Below are 25,140 nucleotides of genomic sequence, written 5' to 3' on the forward strand. Positions count from 1 at the left end.
TTTAGCTTCCTGATGAATATAGGACTAATTCAAATAATTTAGTTTTCTTTTTTGTTTTTGTTTGTTTGTTTTGTTTTATTTGTTTGCTTCATACTTGGAAAGGTTAGACTCAAGTACCACACCCCAGTCCAGCTGGTGGCGGTAATGCATCATTAAAGTTAGTTGCCAACCGCCATAAAACCGAAAGAAGAGGAAGGAGGCAAACACGGCTGATTATTAGTTCCATAGTCAGAGCCCGTCTACGGACATTCTCTGGTTCAGTGTAGTTTATAAACGCCGAGCAGGTCGCCGCCGTCGTCGTCTTGGATCCTGGCCACAGGTGAGTTAGGCTATAGGCCTATGACATTTATGAGTTTTGATAGATAGGTCTACTCACAATGTAGATCTACTCCCTAATCGCAGACGTAACCGGAATGGAAAGTTGCATTGTTTTTATTGTTTTTTTTTTTTCGTTAGTGTCAAAGAAAGGCTAAAGAATGAATATTGTAATCATATGCATTTGCATGTTCCCACTGTCTGGAAGCGCTTGCAATTTGGGCGACTTTGTGGGTAGTTTTTGAAGTAGCCTAGACTATTTGACTCCACTTGCATGGTTAACGTTTTGTTTTATGGTTTTTCGTAGGTTTTACAAACTTAAGAATGAACTTTTTGTTGGAGACACTCCAGCTGATAGTATTGTCTATCTATTACAATGTTGAGGCCATCATAAAATGCATTATCCCAACAAAGAAAAAAGATGTGACTGGAGAAATAGTCCTCATCACTGGCGCAGGCAGCGGGATTGGGAGACTGATGGCACTGGAGTTCGCTAGATTGGATGTGGCTCTTGTTTTATGGGATATTAGTCAAGAAGGTATGAAGGAGACTGCCCGTCTGACGAAGGAAAAAGGGGCCTCACGCGTTCACTACTACCTTTGTGACTGCAGCGACAAAAGTGAGGTGTATCGAGTCGCGAAACAGGTATACTGTACAAATCTACTGAGCAACTAGCTGAGTTCGTATTATGCATGTGTATCATGATGGTGGTCTGTTCCTAATACAAATGCTATATTTAGTCTACAGACAAATCCAAAGAGCAGTAGGCTAGGTTGTTCAACTCTCCAACTAGTACAGTACGCTGTGTTTGGAAAATAGGGTCCCGCTGGATTTTCATGTAAAAATTGATTTTTTTTGTTTTGTTGTTGCATATTTTGCTAATATAGAGTCTGGAACAAGATTTTTTTTTGTCTTCAAATTTTCACGATCCATCTTTAGTGTTTTTTCTGTATGTTTTAAAATCAGCGATTATATCTAGTCCGAAGGGATTTTAACATTTTCTTCAAATCAAATTTTTTGACAATTTAATTCCACTTTTTGCACACAAAACCCCCAGATAATGTAGAAAGGTTGTTGGTTCTGAAACAATATCCATAGTTTTCAAACTTTGAGTGTCTGAAAAGTGTAAAAACACCTCCACCCTTGTTGCCTATGTCAAAAACGATTTCTTAATCGTTGCTTTTCTTGATGCTTTCCTTGACCTGCCATGTCATTCTATTGTCTACCTTAAGAGAAATTTGTCTTGGAAATGATATATAATAGTACAGGCAACACAGTAGCCTACACCACTAGGTGTCAAAGGCATGGATAGTTGAGTAACAGAAGGCAAAATTAACAAACAAAAGAATATAAGGTACAGACAAACCACGGATGGCCCTCTCACAGCCTGAACTAATACAAAAAACAAATAACTCAAGGGAAACCATTGCTCAAACACTAAACCATGTGCATTTACTCTCTTTAAAAGCAACGGGTTATCCACAGCCAACTGGCCGGGCGTGCGAGAGAAGCAATGAAGTCTTAGAATTAAGAATAAAGCCATGTTCTTCCAACAACAACAACCACAAACACGCATGCGCCAAAATTTTAAAATGACCGGCATTGTTCTCCCAGAGAGGAAGCTACGTATATCATCACCACCCACGGGTGGGCGTGTGCACCAGCACTGCAGGTCAGCCTTTCCACATACACACCTGGCTTTAAAGTTCTCCATCCTGGTAGCATGCCTATCTACTGCCAAGGCCTGAAGGGGACGGGGAGAATATTTACTTCTGCTACACTGGAGGAGAACTCCTGTGAAACAGACTGTGGGGGGTGGAAGGGGTTTGAATGCTGTCCGGCAGTATTATGAGTGGAACGTCTTAAGGGGGCCCTCTTCCCCATACAGCCTGATCTTATAGTGTGTGCCAATTCGATAAAGACAATCCACAATTTCATACATGGTAGACACCCATGTATCCTGGATTTTGTGGCGACCGTGAAAATGGTTCTTGCAAAAGAGTTTACATGTACTATTTAGCAGACACTTCTTGACCAAAATCACTTACATTCTGTATGTCAGCTATATTACAAGGGATCACATTGTCCCCGGAGCAACTTAGAGTTAAGTGCCTTGCCCAAGGGCATAACAGTGAAAGCCGGGAATTGAACCGACAACTTTCAGGCTACTGCACGCTAGCCCAGCTCTTTAACCACTACACTACCACTGCTCACTAGAAAAAGACTAGAGTGCCAGGTGGTAATATGGGTACAGTGTCAGGACCGCACACTGCAATCTTCCAGAAGAACTAAATTTATTGAGTTAAAAACATAACGCAACGTTTCGACCCACCAGGGTCTTAATCAGGCCTGATGGGTCAAAACGTTGCGTAATGTGTTATGTTTGCAGTGTGCAAAGTGTGCTGACTGCAGGTATTGGAGGGGATTGTTGTCGGTGTACATGGTTAACGTGTTGCCCAGGAGAGACTTGCCATTTTTTTCCGTGATTGCCCACTTAACTGCCAGGGGTTTGAGTTTCAAAGGCTATTGGTCGCTGTAACCCATCCTTCTCCTGTGACAGAACTGCCCCCAATCCTGCATGGCTTGCATCCGTCTCTAAGATAAAGGGACGACTGAAATCGGCATAACCTAGGACTGGCGCTTGAACAAGCCATTCTTTTAAGGCTCTGAAACCAGAAAAAGTTCTGAAGGCAAACCTGAACGTGACTACATTCAATGTTAACTATCCAATATTCAGATGTTTGTAATTGAAATGTATTGATATGTATTGTTAAATTACATGCATAAACATATATTTTCAGAAAACTTGTAATGCAAAAAAATATTGTCTCTACATAAATAATGAACTAGTAAAGTTCGATAAGAATATCAAGGAGTTAAATTTTTTACCCTATTCACCCGTTCTATGTTGCCTATGGAGGCCAGTTTTAGGCCGCAAATGCTAATTAGCAGGTTTAAAACTAAAAAATCAGCTAAGTAAATATGATATTCAGAATCAGCACCCAAAAATTAGGCAGAATACCCTCTTTACCAGTGTTTTCTCACATTTGACCCCAAAGTGATAGTAGTCCCAGGCTTAATTATATAAATGATGATGTCATCTAAATGTGAAAATGGATCGTGAAAATTTGAAGACAAAACAAATATTGTTCCTTAGACTCTATACTAGCAAAATATGCACAAAAAAAATCAATTTTTACAAGAAAATCCAGCGAAATTACACAAGACACCGTACTAAACCTAAAAGTGTCAAAATGTAAAACGATCACACAAAAAAAAAAAAATATTTTTGTGTATGTTGGTGCAAATGACATTTACAACAACAGCTGTATAGCCTTAAAAAAATCAAAGTTGTTTGTGCGATACACTACATAGGCTATTAAATAAATAACCAGCTTCTCAAAGTAACAGTTGATCAGTCACTACTTACGACATCTAGTATCGCCATTGGCTTTAAAACGAACATGATGGTGGTCTGTTCAAAATACAAATGCTATATTCAGTCTAATACAGATAAATCCATAGAGCAGTAGGCTAGGTTGTTCAACTCCCAACCTAAAAGTGTTAAAATATAAAAAAATATATATATTTTTTTGTGTATGTTGGTGCAAATGACATTTGCAACAACAGCTGTATCCTAGCCTATGTCTTAAAAAATCAGATAACTTTTTTTTTTTTATTATTTCCTTTTATGAGTTTGTAATTAAATTTTTCATCAGTGGTCCACTCCTAGCGTGTGAAGTTTTGTACCAGACTATTAAGTTTAAACACGAGTTTAAATCAACTTCATTTTGTTCAACTCAACACAATCAATTGTGCACTTAATATAAAGGAATAGTAAATAAAAACATAAAGAGCCATTGTAGGTTCCAAAGCTGTCAACAGGCTGGGGATGAACTAGGGAAATGTAAATGAGCGGAAGTACATAGACAGGCGGAGTCCGGGGGATGAACTGGGTGAGCTGCTGATGGTCTTGTTAGACAAAAGCTGCCTGTCAATCAGCAGCAGCCTCTGCATACTTGCAGGGAACTTCAGATGATTTGGGTGGGGATGATGATGAGTCAGATGAGATCAAGGGTGTTGTGGTGGGAGATTGGTTCCACTTCTCCATGCTCACAGTCTCCATTTGACTACTGAGGTCCTGGTGAGTTTGTCACAGATGCTTCACTTTGAGTCATTCCAGCAGTGTCCTTGTTATCTTTTTTCCGGAAACAAGGAGACTGGGGATTCAGGTGGGATATTGGCGAGTCAGCCTTTGGATGACTTTTAGGTTGGGAGTTGAACAAACTAACTCTCTGGATTTGTCTCCTAACATAGATAGGCTACCAGTCTTCTACAGCTTCCACAGCTATTGTAGATGGCAGTTTTTAGAGCCATTGAAGATGTTCTGATGCAGATGTTAATATCCAATGTAATATGGAAAAGACTAATGGTAAACCTATGTGTTGATTAAGCATAATGTCCCTCCTAAGGTCATGCTTGTCAATTAAAGTTTGAATTTTCACCTAAAACATTGTTTTCATCATGTCTGTGTGGATGGAGCCTGAACGTAAATTAATTAGGCTTTTAATGTAAACAGGTCTGGCAACCTTTGGTTATCCCTTGCCTGGGATGGTTCTCAAAGGCCCATGCCCATATACACCTCAGATTGGGTGGGACATCTGAGTTTGGTAGAAGCCTACCTCTTAAGAGTGTACTGCAATGAAAAGCCTGCAGCTTCGATCATGTCCAACTTCTGTTTCAGGTTAAAAGAGAGGTTGGGGATGTCCGCATTCTCATTAACAATGCTGGAATTGTGACTGGCAAGAAATTTATGGATGCACCAGATTCTCTCATTGAAAAAACTCTTGAGGTCAACACAATGTCACACTTTTGGGTATGCCAAAGATCCTACTATTTGTTTTTCTTTTTTTTTTGTTGCTATACTTGGTATGGGATGCATTACATGAATCTTACTTTTACCTTGCATAAGGACTTCATTTACCATCATGCATTTCATTGTAAGGCCATCTTTAATTCATTGCTTTGTTCTTTTACTTTCAGACCTATAAAGCATTTCTTCCAGCAATGGTAGACAACAACCACGGGCATTTGGTCTGCATCTCTAGTTCTGCTGGCTTGATCGGTGTGAATGGGCTGGCAGGTAATGGTTGGGCAGCAGTTAAGGGTTTGGATTCACCTTTAGCAGCTCATGTCATTTCCCTGGTACTCTTCTTTTAGTCAAATGAACAACATGTTTGGCGACACAGTAGGCCTACCTGTTAGACTATACATATTGCTGACCTCATCAAGAGGAATGCAGCAAATAGAAATGACTTCAGCACAAATAGAGGTGGAAGCTCACTGTGATTTATAATTTCAGGGAGTGGTCTGTAATGATTCTATTGCTAATATCTTCTGATGTAAAGGTCCAATTCAGGTACAATCTCTACAACATTCAAGTCACTAAAACAAATCTGGACTAATTGCTATATGAACTGCCTAGTTTTATGTTAGATCCAGGTCTTCAGGCTGCTTTTGAAATAATTTTTTAAAACATCACATTATATAAAGGAGTCTACCTTGTGAATGATGCTTTATTTGCATGCTAGCTTGTCAACAGCAAAAGATGTCAACAGCAACTGCTGATATTATGATTGAACTTCCCCCGCTTTATCTGGGTATGATGTCAACCTCGAGCTGGCATTGTGGGTGAAATTGAGGACAACACAAGAGGGGCTACCAGCTTGATGATGGAAAAGCAAATGTTTTTTGATTCTGTGTCAAGCCTGGTCACAACCTGTAAGCTTGAATGTTGCCTTATCTTGGCTTGGCTCAACAGTGGGTTTAGGGACCACGGCTCAGCCCTGCACTCTCCCGGACTCGAACCTGCAACTTGTTGCACATTGGATCATGGGTTGATCGCGCTAGCAAGTGAGATAAAACCCCAGGGTTCTAGCATCTCACTCAATAACAACTCACCCCGACCTGACCCCGCCGTAACGATCTGTGCCCGGACTCAAACATGTAACTTGCTGCACAGCTGATTGGAATTTGAGCTCCCTATCAAGTGAGCTAAAACCCCAGGGTGCTAGCATCGTTTACTAGCACGTCTCATAAGACTTTGGGAGGGAGGTTGCCTAACATACCTGCAAGTGCAACTTCTGCATTACACTCTGTCAGTATGGGATGTATATTGCCATGAGTAGAACTAAGACATGAACTCTTTCCTTCGTTTTTGTACCTTGTTTAGATTTGTTGTGGGCAATGTCAGATTAATAATGGCTTTAAAATTCAAGTGCAGTTTAAAATATGTTGTTAGGCATAGGTATTGTTAGTCTCCAGAATTGATTTTTACTACTTTACTTATTTACTTCAAGTTCAAGTCTTTCCTCTTTAATTTCAGATTACTGTGCTAGCAAATTTGCTGCCATTGGCTTTGCAGAGTCTGTTGCTCTGGAGCTGTTAGCCACAGGCAAAGATGGGGTAAAGACTACAATTGTGTGCCCTTACTTCATCAACACTGGCATGTTTGATGGGTGCAGTACCAAGTAAGTGCTTTAGTTGATTTGTTGATTTGCTTCGATAGATGAACTTAAAGAATTGTGTGGGCTGATAATGTTACATGCAGCTGTCTTTTCCATAGTTAATAAATTCTGAATATAATTATTGATCATGTTGATCAGATTGTATTTATACAACGACAATAGAAAACAGAGTAATTTAATAACATCTAGAAAATTGAGCATTTTTTGTAGTGTACGTCTCGTCTCCTCTCAGTGATTGTCTAACCCCTTGCTCACACCAGCTGCAAGAGACAGAAGCAAATTTTAAGCGACCATGGCGTTCATTTTTAATCAGACGCTTTTGTCGTTATACCACCAGATAGGCAAGGCCAACATGGACAAGAAGTCTTTTTAATGCAAATGTTGAGTGATTTGACAAGACTACTGCCAATCCAAGTGAAGGTAGCATGATGTTGACGTTGCTTGAAACTTAACTCGGAAAAAATTATCCAAAATGGCTGAGCTAGCTCATGGATGGCAATATTTTTTATGAAACAAATAATTTGGGAATTTGTGCCTTTATAATTTGCAAAAGGTAGGTGATGTATGATATATTTACTAGCCACCTACTTTGTGTTAGCATTTTAGCAAGCAACTACCCGCAAAGCACAGGCTTGTTTACAAACTTGTACGACTATTCCGCAGCAAGTTGCTGAAGTTATCACCCTCCTGTGTTGCTTGTCTAACTAAGGGGTAAAAAAGGTACACTACCTATAGATAAGATAAACCCAGATTGCCTTCCGTACACAAAGATGAGCTAAACTCAGATTTCCTTCTGTACCCACAGATGAGGTCTGCAGCCAGGCACTACTGGGATTTTCACCTGATTTTTGTAATTCACAGGTGGCCCACCCTCTTGCCAATCCTTGATCCTGTGTATGTAGCCAAGAATGTGGTGAATGCCATTTTAACTGAACAAAGTTACCTACTTTTGCCAAGGAGCATGAATCTATTAATGGCCTTAAAAAGGTAAGAAATGTACAGAACCCAGGAGATGTTACTGCACGATTTTTTGTGTGTCTGTATCGAGAAAACGTGCACTCATTTTATTACATTTTGTGCTCGTTTTACTAAATAGTGATCTGTGCACATTTTACGAAATTGTACTCTCATTTTGTGCGCTCGTTTTACTAAATAGTGTGCTTGTTTAACTGAATTGTATGCTGGTTTTAGGAAATGGTGTGTAACGGATGCCAGCTAGCTTAGCTGTGCTTGTGGAACGTTGGTAAACCTCACTCTCCGACGCCTCAAGAGTGCTGCTGGCATGCGAGCCAGTAGCCTGGGCTATTGGCTATGGCAAGCCAAGAGTGCCACAATTACGTCTGGTTCTTGCACGTTTTAAGACACAAACGGCGTTAATAACGGCGTTTTTACAGCTTTTACGCCGCTTTTTACGGCGCGATTAGAGGTGACGCCATGAAATGCGCCGTTTTTTATGCCGTTTTGAAGCTATTCAAGAGTGGCGTATAATACGCCGTTGTGTGCATTCATTACGCCGTCTTTTACGCCGTATTTGTGTGCACAAAGCGGCGTCAAAGATGGCGTTTTCCTCATATGATAATTTCTCCTCCCTTTGCCCCTCCCACAGTCACTAAATTTGAACTGCTTTCGCCAAAACAGACGATACAATTCAGCACAGATCCCAATGCTGCAAAGTTGACTAACTTTTATGTAGTTTGCCATGTATTTTGTATGGGTAGCCTAAAAACTACCCCCTGTATGCAATTTGCTGTCATTCTAAATGTGTCTGCGATGCACTATTTCGTCTAATATACTTTTATCTTCGTTTAGATGAAGCACACCGTAATAATATTAGCCTACGGTGTGCTTCATCGAAACGAAGATGGGGGCTGTAGCCTATTGCCTTAATAATATTACGGTGTGCTTCATTGAAACGAAGAAAGTATTAGACGAAACAGTGCATGGCAGACACATTTAGAATAGCCTAGGCCTTTTATCATTCGTTTTGCTGAACCACATCGTGCTTAAATCAATGACTCGTAAAAATAAGGGACTGTTCGTTATTTATTTAAGGGGCCGGAGGAGTTTTGGGAGCGTTAGTCAAAAAAGACGTGACCCTCCCTCGCCAGCAAGAATTTTTTCTATGACCCTCCTCCAAAGTGATTGAGAAAAAACGCATGACCCTCCCCAACAATTTATTGATGCCTTGGCCTACTGGGTCAATTGGGAGCTTGCTACCACTCCTTCCTTGAAATGCCTTGAAAAGGCTGTCGTTTGCACAATTTCAAAATAATCACCGGGACCGAAACATACCAACCTGTCAACTTTTTCCGGGTTTATCACGTATTTGAACTTTTATCTCGCTGTCTTAGGGGGAGCTGCAGGGCCGTCGCGAACTTGACAGGTGCGAGGCCCTTTTCACTTAGCCTACGTGCATGAACTCATGCGATGGCCTACTTTACACGTACCTGTCGGTGCATTTTAATAGTAGGCTAATAGGCTACACCAGCTTGTCTAAGAGGGGGGATTGTATGGCCTATGCTAAACGCTATGTGTCAATGAGCAGAAACGCACTCGACATTCAAACTATTGATAAGATGTGCACTATGGAAACTGGTCTGTAGGCTAACATTGGACAAATAAATGACATTGACTCGCCATATCCTGACTCAGAATAAAAAAACATTTTCTTGCTTACTTTGCCACAAACTCAGCCATGAATTCATAGGCCTTTTTGAATTCATAGAAGGGCGAGCCTATAGTCTCTCCTGTGACATGGAGGTGCGCAAAGCTTCGTTCACCCGATGCCAGTCACTGATCGCAATTTAAAAGTTCGGGAAGGTTCATCTTTTTAAGTTTTAAGTGCAGTAGCCTAGGCATATCTTTCCCCTTTTGAATTATATCTCGAGCATATTATGAGGTAGCTACAGTGCGTTATGTCCTGGGATTCGGACGCGCTCCAAAAGAAAAAAAACTTCGGGATAGATTTGTATAGATGGTTATGAGGAGCAATATGAGAAAGAAATTTGATGATCATTGTTTTGGGACGTTAAGCCTTTTCCATATGTGTCAGTGAAGGAGATTGACGAAACATGCTGTCACGTCAGGTAACCTAAAGGTTCTTAGTGATTATGAGGAACAAAATGAGAGAAATGTGGTGATCACTGATTGTTGTTTTAGGACATTAAGCCACGTTAAGCTTTTTGCTTAGGCTACAGGCGTTAATGAAGAATAAACGCTTAATGTCATGTTGTGCAAGGCCCATCAGATGCGAGGCCATGGACGACGGCCCAAATATTGCTGTTTTCATGAATACAAAAGTTGGGTGACCCTCCCTAGAATAAAAAAAAATGGTTGACCCTCCCCTCAACAAAGAATAAAAAGACATGACCGTCCCCTATTTTCCTCCGGTGGTCCATTCCATAAATACCTAACGGTCCCTAAACTGCAGGGGACTTTTATAGGGAGTCGAAGTGGACGGTCCAAATCCCGCTTTTTTATGAATTCGCCTACAGCCTCCAGTAGGCTACAGTTGCTGCAAATGTGTGATTTTATAGGCTCACTGGTGGTCAAATTTGACTGGTGGCCTTTTCCTTTCGTGGATATAATGCTGAATGCACTATTCACTGTCGTAGACGAAATAAATTTATTTATTTATTTTTGGTCAAAAGTAATTCAGTAATACGGAATGCACCCTATTTCAATTTAGTCCACAAAAGTATTGTGGTGTTACAGAAGGCATTCCGTCCACGCAATAAATAAATGCATAATAGAATCACGTACAATGCATTTCGTGCGTCAGCAGTTTACAGAATTAATTATATGTCACGATAATGTCATTACGTGGACGAAATGCATAATAGATTCAAGTAATCAGCTTTGTGACCTGCTACAATAGGCTACATTACGTGAGTCAGCAGTTTACGGAATGAATTATGTGTCACGATAATTTCATTAGGCCTACGTGGACGAAATGCCTAATAGAATCACGAAATCAGTTTTGTGACCTGCTACAATAGATTTCGTGAGTCAGCAGTTTACGTAATGAATTGGCCTACAGTGGGTCCCATTTAGAAGTGGCCACTTCATTATCTTCACTTCATAGCTATACTGTCGGGACCGCTGCATCGTTCCACATTCTTTCTCAGAGGTAGCCTGCCCAGTATTTTCTCTGCATGCCGACTTGTGCCTCTACTTCGCCCAAAATGCTTGATTTGTATTGCATTTTCCATATTTTCAGCTAAATTTCCATGTACAACATCAGCACTTTTGTTCAGTGAATGTTTTGTAAATTGCTTTACAATTACTGTCGGACATCACACATTTATAGCAACTGGAGGCTGTAGGCGAATTCACATTTATGACTGCAAAACAAAATTAAGCGGGATTCGAACTTCCACTCAAAAGCCTTTCGACTCCATGGGCTATAGTGCATTAGGCCTATCCTACACTAACATTGCTGAGTTTTACGAGTCATTGATGTAATCAACCACTACGGTGTGGTTCAGCAAAACAAATGATAAATGGTGTTCAGCGAAACGAAGATAAAAGTAGGCTAGGCCTATATAAATAGACGAAACAATGCATGGCAGACACATTTAGAATGACAGCAAAGTGCATACACAGATTTTAGGCTACCCAAACAAAATGCATGGTAAACTACATACATATAGCAACATGAAGATCTGTGCTGTATTGGTATGGTCTGTTTGGGCGAAAGCAGTTCAAATTTACTGTCAGAGGGAGGGAACGAGTGGGGAGAAATTATCATAGGAAAACACGGTCTTTGATGCCGCTTTGTACACACACATACGGCGTAAAAGACGGCGTAATGAATGCATTTAACGGAGTTTTATACGGCACTCTTGAATAGCTTCTGAACGCCGTCTTTGACGCCGCTTTGTGCACACACATACGGCGTAAAAGACGGTGTAATGAATGCACACAACGGCGTATTATACGCCACTCTTGAATAGCTCCAGAACGGCGTAAAAAACGGCGCATTTTCACACATTTTACGGCGCATTTCACGGCGTCACCTCTAATCGCGCCGTAAAAAGCGGCGTAAAAGCTGTAAAAACGCCGTTATTAACGCCGTTTGTGTCTTAAAACGTGCAAGAACCAGACGTAATTGTGGCACTCTTGGCTTGCCATAGTGGTGCTGCTGTTCGCGGGTTTGAGTCCGGGCCTGTGCAGGAATGAATCGCTCAGGTTCAACACAACGCAGGTTACATAGTGCACTCTTTTTCGAAAATATTGTACTCATTTAACTAATTGTGAGCTTGTTTCACCAAATTAAAACGAGACCACAGTTTTTAGTAAATTGTATAATTTAAGAAAAAGAGCCCACTATTTAATAAAATTACACATTTTCTCGATATGCAACAAAAACATCTTGGACCTCCCGGGCGCCGTAAAATTGCCCTTTATTACCTGTGTATTATTTTGATTCTCTGGCAAAAGAGAAAAGTATAGGTTGGTGATATAGCCTCACATTGTGCTGATGTTTCATTACCTCACTGATTGTTAAAGTGATGTGCCGTTCTCTTGTTTTAGTGGTTTAGCGTTCTCTTGTTCTAGTAGTGTGGCGTTCTCTTAGTGGTGTAGCGTTCTCTTATTCTAGTGGTGTGGCGTTCTCTTATTCTAGTGGTGTGGCGTTCTCTTGTTCTAGTGGTGTGGTGTGGCGTTCTCTTGTTCTAGTGGTGTGGCGTTCTCTTAGTGGTGTAGCGTTCTCTTATTCTAGTGGTGTGTGCGTTCTCTTAGTGGTGTAGCGTTCTCTTGGTCTAGTGGTGTGGCGTTCTCTTATTCTAGTGGCGTGGTGTCCTCTTATTCTAGTGGTGTGGCGTTCTCTTGTTCTAGTGGTGTGGTGTCCTCTTTGTTCTAGTGGTGTGGTGTTCTTATTCTTAGTATCTTAGTAATATTCTTAGGGCATTTGACTGATTTGATTTAAAAATGAAGACAGTGCCAGCCAGTGGTTTTGAGTTGGACTACTTTGGTTTGTATACCTTAAACTTTGTTAAGCTCTCAAATCTAATCCAATTCACTTTGTCAAATTCCACAAACTAGTGCAGTGCCTGTTCAAACATGCCATTCCTGTAGAAAACCCATAGCCCAATTACATGCCCGCAGGGATGCCTGCTTTAGAATTAGGATTGGGGGGGGGGCGACACCATTCCAGCTAAGCATTCAATAATGAATACTGAATATTTTATTAAAATATATAAGCCTATAATTAATGTGCAGTGAAAAGAATTTAGGCATGGCTGCATGGGACATTTTTACAGTACCTATAAAAAGTCTTCAGCCCCATGCTAAAGTTGACTAAAAAGAGGAATATATATATATAAAACAAAATCATCTTTTGGAAATCTTAATGCCTTAATTAAAAAAAAAAAATGTGGAAAAACCCAACCTTTTAAGGACACCAATTTTCTTTGTGAATGAATGTTTATTTATTTACGATACATTATTCTTCATTAAAATACAGGGTGTATATGTATTCATACCCCTATGTTAAATTCTCATGGAAGCAGGCAGAAGTGAAGTGATCTCAGCAAGGAAGTGAAGTGATCTCAGCAAGGCTTTCGCGTATCAACACCAAACTCAGTACAGGGTCTCCGTATCCAATTAGGAGGAGGCTCAATAAATTTGATGACTTTTGACCTATAGGTGGCACTATAATTATTAAAATTACGTTTTAGCCTGTAACGGGTCATGTGTTTGGAATTAAAGCATTTTAGTGATATCTGTTAATACCTTGAGAGGTCCTTAGGCCGACACAAGCCAACATGTGACGTCAACATAATTGATTCGACCACCATATTGGATTTCACCAAAAACATTTAAAAGGTATCAAAGGTCATAAAGTTTCTCCGATTTTCATGAAACTTGATGCAGATGATCGTCAGACCATGACTCATAAACGCATTGCTTTTTGGAGACATATTCAAAACTTGTTGCCTGTGACGACCAATCACGTTTGGCGGCAAAGCCGCCAAACAGGAAGTGAAGTGATCTCAGCAAGGCTTTCGCGTATCAACACCAAACTCAGTACAGGATCTCAGGACCCAATTAGGAGGAGGCTCAATAAATTTGATGACTTTTGACCTAGAGGTGGCGCTTGGAAGGCCAGTTATTTCCATGGATCCAGTGTACTATACATCCCGATAAGGTTCCCTTGGTCTTTGGAATTAAGATAAGAGAACCCCACGTCACATACCCTTCAACAAACCTAGAGATTGGGATGGTTTTATTTCAGTTAGCCTAGTAGCTGGTTTGATTTGCATTGAGAGATTATTTTATGGAAATTACCCCATGCCAATCATGAGATATGGTAAAGGGTATGTGATGATGATCCATGAAATAACTGCCTGCCTCTATGGGAATTCAACATAGGTTTAACATAGGGATACTTATGCACCCTGTATTTTAATGAAGAGCCTTTATTTATTTGCGATACATTCATTCACAAAGAAAATTGGTGTCCTTAAAGGTTGGGGTTTTCCTTTTTTTTTTTTTTTTTTTTTTGAGGCATTAAGATCCATTTCCAAAAGATGATTTTTGTTTTATATATATTCCTCTTTTTAGTCAACTTTAGCATGGGGCTGAATACTTTTTATAGGTACTGTACTCCTTTCGGGGTGTACAAACAATGATCAGAATGCCTCAGTTAATGATTGGGCTCATTGGGGACACAGTGAATGAGAGAAGGCTTCACCTCCCTTATGTTTGTTTGGCATTGATTAATGTTTAATCCAGCTGTTCAAAGGTTAGGGTGCAATTGCAACATGCAGTGGGTGAAACGTGCATGCTAAAAAGTATTTTAATTTAAGTTTAATGTCTATTCTGACATTCTCAAGGTGTAGGAAAAAATATTTGGACATATTTAGTCTTCATAGATACATTATTGCACAAATTAAGTGATAAAATTATTAAAAACACAATTCTGTAGGCTACAATACAATACCACCAAGTTTCATTAAAAAGTGGGTAGTTTTCATGTAGTCCTGTTAAGACAAACAAAAAAAAGCCAAATGTGCCATTTTATGTACGAACATATGTTTTCTTTACAATAATGTCTAATAATACTGTTTTTCTCATTTCTGTGTGCCATTCTATCTTATGCCATTGAGGGTTGAATAAATTACAACCAGAACTATGATCATATGATGACCATACATTTGTGCATTGGTATACAAAATAAGTCCAGATATTGTGGTCAAAGTAGCAAATATTCAAAAATTTGCATGTGCAACATCATAGCCTCAGGGAGCTCAGATCTCTGCCTCAGGGAGCTCCGATATTTCCATGGCCAAATGTAACCATTTACAACGAGTCTGAAAGTGGGCCTAGGGTCAAGTTTATTTATATAGCGCATTTCATACACAGAAGTCATTCAATGTGCTTTACATAAACAAAACCAAACAATAATAGCAAATAAAAACATAGAAGAGCAATATAGTCAAATAATAGTTCAAAAGGTAAAGATCATAATAAAAAGAAAACATAAAACACGCAAGGTAAAATCATTTAAAAATAAAGAATAATTACTAAGTAAAAAAAAACAAAGGCAAAAGGAGTAAAAAAGTAATAAAAGACAAGGTTATTATCAAGGCAGATTCAGAATTTGTAACTCAGCGCAGTTAGCAGAAAGCAACTGAGAACAGTTTGGTCTTAAGTCTTTAAATTGGCTACAGTTGGGGCCTTTTTGATGTCATCCGAAAGTTGGTTCCAGTTGGTTTAGTTCTAACAGTAGGTTTTACTAACAGGTTTTTCACCTGGGACCTGAGAGGACGAGAAGGTGTGTACTGCTGAAGCATGTCTGATGGGTATTTAGGTCCTGCTCCATTTACTGATTTATAAACAAGCAATAGTACAATGTCAATTCTGTGACTGACAGCTGTTTAATAGTCTTTTTAGGAAGGCCTGTGAACAGTCCATTGCAGTAGTCAACCCTGCTGGAGATAAATGCATGCATGAAAGTCATGCTTTGACGTCAGCCCTTTAAGTTTGGCAATATTTTTAAGGTGGTGAAAAGCTGATTTAGTTATCACTTTCATGTGGCTGTTGAAATTTAGATCACTGTCAATTAATACACCAAGATTTTTAACAGTATCCTTTGCCTTCAACCCTTTTGTGTCAAGGAGAGTGGCAACCCTATGTCTTTCCTCCTTTTTACCAAATATAAATATTAAATTAAAATAATAAATACTTTTTCTTTGTTCAGCTGAAGAAAGTTTTGAGACATCCAGGTGTTGATTTGTTCTACTGTATACACTGACACATATATTCAAGAGGACCATAGTCGTTTGGTGACGGAGCTAAGTAAATTTGTGTGTCATCTGCATAGCTATATGATATTACATCAAATTATTTTAGATGATTAGTCCAAGTGGGAGCATAGAGGTTGGATAATAGTGGCCCCAAGATCGACCCCTGGGGAACACCACAGGTCAAGGACGTTGGTGTTGAGGTACAGTTTCCGATGGCAACAAAGAAGCTCCTTTCTTGTAGATATGATTTTAGCCAGTGGATAACTACAGTATGCCTGGAAATCCAACCCAGTGTTCTAGTCTGTGTACTAAAATATTATGATCAACTGTGTCAAATGCTGCACAGTAGCACTAGGACTGATGTTTTACCTGAATCTGTGTTGAGGCGTATGTCATTGAAAACTAATGATGGCTGTTTCAGTGCTGTGATTTGCCCGAAAACCAGACTGAAAGTAATCAAAATACCCATTTGATGGTAGGAAGGTGGTAAATTGATTAAAGACTACTTTTTCAATAATTTTCCCAATAAAAGGTAGATTGGATATGGGCCTGTAATTGTTTAGCATGGAGGCATCCAGATTATTCTTCTTGAGTAGAGGCTTTACAACAGCTGGGTAAATATTTTGAGCTGCTCAGTGATGAGTGTTTATGAAGTTTTTCCTTTGTTGCATATAGATAATTTCTTCTTGATTATTAGCACGAAAACAAACAAGACCAAATATTTGGGTTCCAGGCGGGGATCGCGCAGCTATCGCTGAGACCCGCCCCTTTAGTTGGGATAAGGTAATCATTGCAGCCTCACAGATGGCAGAAGGACACCGTACATGTAACAGAGTACATGTGCAAGTGAAATTCTTTAAAAGCAATCAGTCATTTGCATTAGTCAGCATGTAAGAATTGAACATTGAATGTATTTTTGAAAAAAAATATATTGATGGCACATAACCTCATAACATGACTAACGGCACTTCTGCCATTCTCTGAGCGGCCTTCTCTAGGCCCTAGAGAAGGCGGTCTAGGCGATTACTGACCTAGCAACTTTGTAGTTGATAGTATATTTTATATTTTTACTACCATATTTCTCTTAAGACTCAATCAGGACGATGCAAGATCAGGATCCAGGCTTTATTCTTTTCAATGAGGGGCCAGTGGCCCTCAAGGGAGAGAAGTACATGTTTGTTTCACCCCATCATGGATTTCACCAGATTCTCAGTATTCTCTGACTTCTGCCTATACAGAAACAGTCTACCATATTTAAAGTTACAGACAAAGAGAAGGAGTGACCTCTAGGTCCAACCCAGTTTGAATATGCAATAGAAAGGGAGGATGAGGATTAGGCCTTCATCAGGTCTGGTCAGCTTCTATTGTCTTTTAATTAAAAACTACCCCCTTTCCTGGGAAGTCCCTCAGAGGCCTGGACACATGCTGTTCTACAAACATTAACATTTCACACCTGATAGGCAAAAGGCTATAGACAGGCAAGACAGGCTTTCATTGAATTCAAGGATAAACAAAGGATGCTTGCATAGGACAAGGACAGGAGAAATACAGTAGACTATAAAGCTTATTCACAATTCTTTCATAGTTTCGGGTAGGAAACTGCCCCTTTGGCTATCCCCTTAAACTGCCTTTTTAAGGGATAGCCTTCACAGTGTATATTCAGGTGAATTAAATATGTTGGCATAACATGAGGGATAGATAGCCTAGAAATCTATACGCGCCCCTAGCGGCAGCAAATTACATTTGCTGCCAGGGCTAGTCTAGCAACTCTCCGTTGGCTTGTGAGCTCCAGAAATCAACTTAATCAGGCCAATGAAATCGTGCATAGAGTCGTTAGGTGGGCTTAACATAATGATTGATGGCAGAGTTGCAACGGTTTGGCTTGAATTCCCTGCTACTTGAAAACAAATAAGATGGATGTTGCTGCTGGCTAACAGTGTGACACGAAAGTTAAGCTTTTATTAAGTTGGCAAACGCTTGAACTAGCCAACTAGCTCCGCTGGTGGGAAACGCGCATGGGACTCATAGCTGCCGCTGTCCTATTGCGTGCAGAGGGAATTTGAAAGACAACTGATTATCCCGCCCCTCGGACTGAGCACTGCAAACGGTGAGTGCCCAGACCCTACATTTTAATGTGGGTCTGGCTCGTCAGGCTAAGGGATAGATGTATTTCTTTACAAAAGAAATATCTAATAATAATGGATTGAAAAGAGGTAATAATAGACCAGACATGATTGAATAGATATAAGAAAATGGACAACATATCCACATCAGTCCCCATCAACACAACCGTTTTTCACAGGTCAAGATTATATCGATACGGCGCCATCTACGGGTTTTTACCTTTTTTGTCTAGGTCCCAAATATAAGACGACACCACTTTCAGACATATTTTGAGAAAAAGTCGTCTTGCATATTTGAAAAAAAAAAAAAAAACGTGTTATATACGGGCCAATACGGTAATTCAAGTAAATTGGGCTTAAGTAGAAAATGAGATTTCATATGGAGGGGCTTTTAGCATATGGAAATGAGATTGCAATTCAGGAAATTGCTTTGTTTCAATTCATTTGTACAAGGTTATATGGTCAGAATATGCCCATTTTCTATTTTTAAAGCTATAATCTGTAGCCTTAGTGGCAAGGTTGCTGAATTGTAACTAATTGAATGCCACTCCATTTCCAAGCATATGGGATAACTACCCCTAGTAGTTAAATAGGCCTCTAGTGGCATGGAAGGCCCTCTGTACAGATGGTGTTTTGGTTTGTCCTTTTTGGGCTACCATAGCAAAATAATGATGTGGGACCCACTTGTGTAGATATGAATGGCTTATCTTTAGCTAATCATTGAAAATGCATTTTTTAATGAATACTGTTTTGAATACTATATTCCATTTCTGGTCATAGATTGCCTTAAATGCCACACTAACTGTAGCTTTAAAGGTTACGGTCTCTCCAGTACTACCTATTGTGACAGGAATGTGTCATAAATTCTGTTTTTATTATTTTTTAAGCTCTCTGGAATGGAAACGGGCTGCTCTCTGGGGACGATATATTGGGCCTTATAAGTCCTTGTGGTCACCAAAAATACCACTGAAACATTCTGCCTGTGAAAAGAATGTGTTCAAAATCACAAGTTTCAAAGTGAAATCTGTTCATTGAATATTATGCTCGTCTGTCATATAATTGCATAATGGGAGAGTTATGGGGGGAAATCCCTTACAATGCATTGGACCTATTTATCTGTGTAACTTAAATGACCATTACATCTGCTGTTGTTCATGGCTGGAACATTTTTAGTCTTGAGCTGGTTTAGCTTGTGTCTTAACAGACAGTGTACAAAAATAAAGATGTTGTATTTTTGTTAAATGCATAGTGTTCATGTTCTCTAGGACAAACGTGCATTAAAGGGGAACTATGCAGTTTGTTTAGCTTAATTTACCTTAACTTTGCAGCTTCATTATTGTTTTTGGAATAGTTATATGAGTTTTTCTGGGGCGAATGGTGGTCGTCTCGCTTCCCCCTAGCATCTTTGAGCAGAACTTGGGCCAGCGGTCTCAGAGACAGAAAGTCTCACAGCCTCGCAATGTAACGAATTGCTTTACTGCACTACACACGCACCTGCTAGAACAAGGTAGCGATATAGTTTCTCAGACATTAGTCATGGCAGATCCAAATCAATCGTATCAATCAATAAATCTTGTAAACAAAGCTTTTAAATGCAGTTGTTTACTCAATTTCAAAGAAATACACGTACATGCTAGTGTTCTGTCAAGTTATGCTACTTTGTCGAGATGAGCTACCATAGCGCAAATAAATAGCTTTTTTGATGAATATGCCACTGTTCTACGAGCTGAAATGCTTCTACCAGCCACACACTATCCAATGTTTGATAAAAGAATTTTCGGTACATGACAGCAGTAGGTAACACATACGGAGAGGTGAAATAAACAATCCAGAATATGTCTTTTTTTTGTTCTTAGCTTAGTGATTTTAATTGACGTGAAATATAAAATATTGTACGTTGAGGTAACACAAAATTACACTAAGTGTACTTCTAACAGTGGATTGACAGAACACCGGATTAGCAATTGTATTTCCAACAGTGGATTGACAGAACACCGGATTAGCAATTGTATTTCCGTGCCTGGGTTTTAGGGACATTTTATATGGGCTTCAATGGCCTCTTGGCCAGAAGCTTTAGAAGAATTTTTAATAGTGTGCATTTTGATCTGAAACTGTGAAGTAACCCTTACTTATGCAGTTCTTTAATTACGGTCCTGCTCAGTACAAGGTTATAAAGAGACACCTGTTGTTGAGTGGGTACCAAGAGGAGATTTGGCTGAATGAAATGGCTACTTTATTTCAGACCTGTACAGTCAGTTGAGTGGGTTTAGGCAGACTAATTAAATGTTCCTGTTTATAAATGGGAAGGAGTCTTCTATTATTCAAATATTGCTGAACAGGTGTAGAAAATGTAAAGAGATGGGTTTTCATAATTATGTAGTCAGTCTCCCACTTTAAATGTGGTAGGACTATCCTTTTAAGGCGTGATGGCTTTAGCTTAGCAGGGGTATGATTGACACCAGGACCAAAAGCATACCAAGGATGGTCAGTAACCATACATATATATTATATGAGGACAGAAAGCAAAGAATTTCTGCATGCTATTTTCATTGCATGCAGAAAGATGGCCACTGTTTCTGGAAAGCAACATATCACAGGGTTCCTATGCAGTATGGAAAACCTGGAAAAGTATGGAATTTGATTTTAGTAATTTCCAGGTCTGGATAAGTATGGAAAAAAGAAACAAGGGTATGGAGTAATATTTGTGTTTCCAGACTATTGCATTTGCAGTACTAATCACTTCACTCAGGTCATAATGAACCATTCCTACTGTTGTGTAGCTTAACTGTCAGTCCCCATCGTCAAAATACAACTAAGATACAACTAAAAATGACCCAGCTAAATGGATGAATATTAAGTGTCATTTTTTAATTCACTTCAGTTGTCCATACCTTTGTTTTCACCGAGTTATCCCAAACCAGATGTGGCTGCAATGTCGAGAATATGGTCAGAAAAATCTACCGAGAAGTTTGGAAATTTGAGTATGGAAAAAGTATGGAATTTTGAAATGGAAAATGTGTAGGAACCCTGATATCAGTGTTAGTAAATCAGAATAGTAGTGTTTTCTTGATGCAATTACCCTGTACCATACTAATGTGTGGATTTATTCCCTGTACCATACTAACATGTGGATTTATTCCCTGTACCATACTAACATGTGGATTTATTTAGTCATTACACTGCAAGATGTATATTATTATAACTTAACTGGAGTACACAGGTAACTATTTGAATTCTCATTAGGAATTTTTAGGAAGGCATCTAACTCTATATAAGGTCTACTGTAAGAGGTGATGTATGTCAGAGTGAAAAGCAAGTGATAAGGTTGAGAGAATAGTCTATAGATCTATGTGACCAAATTAGGTCAAGACAGATCTGGGGAAGAACGCAAGAACATATCTGCATCAGTGAAAGTGTCTGGGAAGACCCTAATAACAAAGGTTGCTAAGGAAAGAAAAGCCCCACTGTCATAAACATTTGCTCAAATTGTTGAAGATGTAAAAAACAAAATATGAGAATTTAATTGAAAAACAAGACATTTCTATGAACCTGATCTTCAAGAAATAGAGCTGTGTTCTAAATTATCCCATTGTCATGCACACCATCAGACAGTGACAGTGGACTTTGATCAATTAAAAATAATGAAGTTCTAAACTCTGCTGTCTTTTGATTTGACACTTGCGATGCATTTCTATTGCAGGTTTACCACTGGTGTCTGTGCGTAAGCATGGTCAGGGATGTGCTAGACGATAAATACGATAAATAAACTATAATCGTGTGTGTGTGTGTTTATGCATAGGATTTGGTGATGCACAACTGGCCCTGATAAAAAATAAATAAACTGATATATTGTCATACCTCGAAATGAGGTATGACAAATAACAGTCTAATCGGCTTTTTAAGGAAACATGATATGCAGGTTCCCTTTTCTGAACCTTCTATTTTTCGACTTCCAGGGGCATAACCAACAGTGACATTAAACTTGAATTGGTGCATTCATCTCTTACCAAATCGTTTAAGAAGTACAGCAACACACATTTCTTGTACACAAAGGTTTTAAATGCAGTTGTTTACTCAATGCCAAAGAAAATACACATCCCCAGGTTTTTGGTGATTCGGAATTGGACGTCAATGGGATCCGTTCTGACAAACCTGCAGGTTTGTCTGGGTTCACACGGGCTAGTGGAATGTATAATTAGTATACCTAATTATACCTAATATAGTCTTTTGGAGTACATGCTGGAGAAGTTTTAATATTTTTCTTTGTTAGTCAGATTCTGACTGTGATTTTATACATCTGTCCTCAGCTTTTTACCATCCAAGCAAAGTGTCATCTTGGGAAAGTACCTGGGTGCCTTTAATTTCATGGACACATTCCAAGGACACCAGAAGAAACGGAATTAAAGCTCCAAATGGACACCTTTTATCAATCAAAATACGGTGGGGGAAATAAGTATTGAATGCATCTTTTTTTTTCAGTAAGTATATTTCCAATGAGACTATTCACATAAATGTTCACCAAACATTAGTATTAACTCAGGAAATACACACATATAAATAAATCCAAACATTAAAGTCCATAAGTAATGTTATGTGTAATAAAGTGAAATGTGAAAAAAGTATTGAGCACACTAAGAAAAAGCAGTACATCAAGGCTAGGAAATAAAAGGAACCAGCTGAAATCTATTAGTAGTTAGAATGTAATTATACCTCCTATCTGTGCAAATCTACTGATGGGTAAAAGCAAAGAGCTCTCCCAAGACCTTTGCAACCTTATTGTTGCAAAACATATCAATGGAACTGGTTACAGATGTTTTTCAAAACTTCAGAATCTTCCAGTAAGCCCCTTTGAGACCGTTATCTGCAAGTGAAAGGAACATTACTGCATCATCAACTGGCCACACACAAGCTCCTCACAAGATTTCTGACCAGAGAGTCAGAAGAATAGTCGGAAGAGTAGCCCAGGACCCAAGGACCACTCACAGAAAGCTCCAGAAAGACTTGGAGGCAGCAGGTACAATTGTCACAGAGAAAATCATAGGCAATGCGCTCCATCACCATAGCCTTTATGCACTCTATCTAGCCTTTATTTTTATTTTTTATTCTTTATTAAGTATTTAAGAAATTTCAGTTTGAGCATTCAATGCTTTTTCCTAAAAAAAAATATTCACGCACCTTGGATATGTCCCCTTTTACTGCAATTTTGGGCAGGAGTGAGTTCAGTGCCAAGTTTGATGATGTTTTGATACGAAATTCAAAAGGTATTGTTATAAATATTAAAAGAAGTACATCAAGCTGTAGCCGCTGTGTCTGTGCGTTTGTGTGTTATTCACATATCTGTCCTGCTCTAGGTAGATTTGCACATTTGCTATTTTCCTTAATCATTCCTTAATGATGGATTTCACTGAACTCCAAAGGATGTTAACATTTTTTGTTTCAATACATCCCCTCACTTACGCCTGTCGATAACCTTTTCTCTGAGTTGTTTGCAGTGTTCTTTTGTTTTCATGGTGGAATTATAGCCAGACATACTGATTGACCAGTGACTGGACCTTCCAAACGCAGGTGTCTATATATTACTATACTATACACATTCACTGCACTCAGGTGATCCCTCTATCACTAATTGTGAGACTATTAGCACCAATTGGCTGGACTGTTGTTGATTTAGGTCAGTCACTTTAAGGGAGTGTTCATCACTTATTTTGCATTATATATTTGTAACATTACTTTGTAGAAATTTGCTTTCATTTTTACATCTAAGAGGAGATTTTTATTAAATTATTGTAAAAAAGGCCAAATTAAATTGAAAAAGATTCCATTTATTAAAGCGGTAAAAGGTGTCTGGTGGAAATGTCATGTGAATTGTCTTGCCTCATTGGAAATATACTTACTGAAAAAAAACATTTGACGCGTTCAATACTTATTTCCCCCGCTGTATATTTTATGAACTTAAGTTTAAATGTGTAATTTTACTAACTACCTCATCAATTAAACGACACCTAACAACCCCGTCCTGAATTTATCAAGCAAACACAGATTGTGATGGACACATCACAATTGTTTACCATTGTCCATCCAATGTGAGCTAGTAATAATGTAATGCAGTGTGGGGATGAATAGTGTCACATTGCACCATATTTCATACCCATGTGCAGTAAATAAAACATGGTTTTCATCAGAATGTTACATGTTTCCAGTCATTCACATCCACTACCCTTTAAAAACTACCTGTTTTTGTCTGTTTAAGATACCGGATATCTCTTAATGTGACTTTAGTTCTCATTTTTTTTTTATTTCTGGTATTATGTAATGATATGGCTCCTCTTCGAAAGTGACTCAAAATGTTTGAGAGCATATTCATTATTAATGAAAATGCTTTATAGCTTTTTTTAATCATCACAGTGGGCATCTAGAGTATCATAGAATTCCCAAAGACCTACAGTAAATGCAGATGATGGTAGAAGCTATAGGCCTAATTTAGGAGATTAAATTTTTGAATTGAATAATAATGATGGATTTTATGAATAGTTTATGAGCATTATAAAGTTCTTGTTAATAAGAAAATACAATAATGTTTGCTCTTGCCTATGACATGGCACTTGACAAGTGGGCTAGTTGAATGGCCTACTCCAGAACTAGCTGTTGTGAAATTGTTTAACTGATTAACTAAGTTAATTGATTAACACATCACATAAACTGTGTTGTTGATACACTGAACTTGTGCCCTCGGAACCAAATCTGACAGCAAGCAGTTTTGGAAGTAGGCTGCAGGCAGGCAGCTGGTGGATACATAACTTGCATGCGTAAGGTAATGGTAAGATAAAAGCAACGACCGAAATGCAGTGTTGAAACACGTGTATGAAACGTATTAAATGTGCAAACACAGATCCGGTATAAACACTGCCCCGAAAAAAAAAAAAT

The 25,140-nt window shown here is 38.9% G+C and overlaps 1 protein-coding gene across 3 annotated transcripts; it reads left to right on the forward strand.

Annotated features, from left to right (window-relative positions):
* The first annotated feature begins 189 nt into the window (after positions 1 to 189).
* sdr16c5a (short chain dehydrogenase/reductase family 16C, member 5a) lies at positions 190 to 24,397 on the forward strand. 3 transcript variants are annotated; one of them, XR_007195329.1, is made up of 8 exons: positions 190 to 319; positions 623 to 960; positions 5,060 to 5,191; positions 5,359 to 5,458; positions 6,701 to 6,845; positions 7,704 to 7,829; positions 22,524 to 22,694; positions 23,046 to 24,397. XR_007195329.1 is itself a non-coding variant. In XM_048259656.1 (7 exons), exons 2-7 carry the CDS (start codon positions 640 to 642, stop codon positions 22,618 to 22,620), a joined length of 921 nt encoding a protein of 306 aa, XP_048115613.1. In that variant the 5' UTR covers positions 190 to 319; positions 623 to 639; the 3' UTR covers positions 22,621 to 24,397. The 3 variants fall into 3 exon arrangements, 2 of the variants coding, with proteins under 2 accessions (XP_048115613.1, XP_048115606.1); XM_048259656.1 differs by having other exon boundaries at positions 22,524 to 24,397; XM_048259649.1 differs by lacking the exons at positions 22,524 to 22,694; positions 23,046 to 24,397 and adding an exon at positions 19,104 to 19,477.
* The last annotated feature ends 743 nt before the right edge of the window (positions 24,398 to 25,140 follow it).

The sequence above is a fragment of the Alosa alosa genome, chromosome 1 (assembly GCF_017589495.1).
Source record: "Alosa alosa isolate M-15738 ecotype Scorff River chromosome 1, AALO_Geno_1.1, whole genome shotgun sequence".
Classification (NCBI taxonomy): Eukaryota; Metazoa; Chordata; class Actinopteri; order Clupeiformes; family Clupeidae; genus Alosa; species Alosa alosa.

Excerpts from the sequence above, each read along its gene's own strand:
- sdr16c5a (XM_048259649.1), top strand. The coding sequence starts at position 640 with ATGAACTTTTTGTTGGAGACACTCCAGCTGATAGTATTGTCTATCTAT. Across the intron at positions 961-5,059 it reads TGTATCGAGTCGCGAAACAG|GTTAAAAGAGAGGTTGGGGA; the intron begins GTATACTGTACA and ends CTTCTGTTTCAG. Across the intron at positions 7,830-19,103 it reads CTATTAATGGCCTTAAAAAG|CTCTCTGGAATGGAAACGGG; the intron begins GTAAGAAATGTA and ends TTATTTTTTAAG.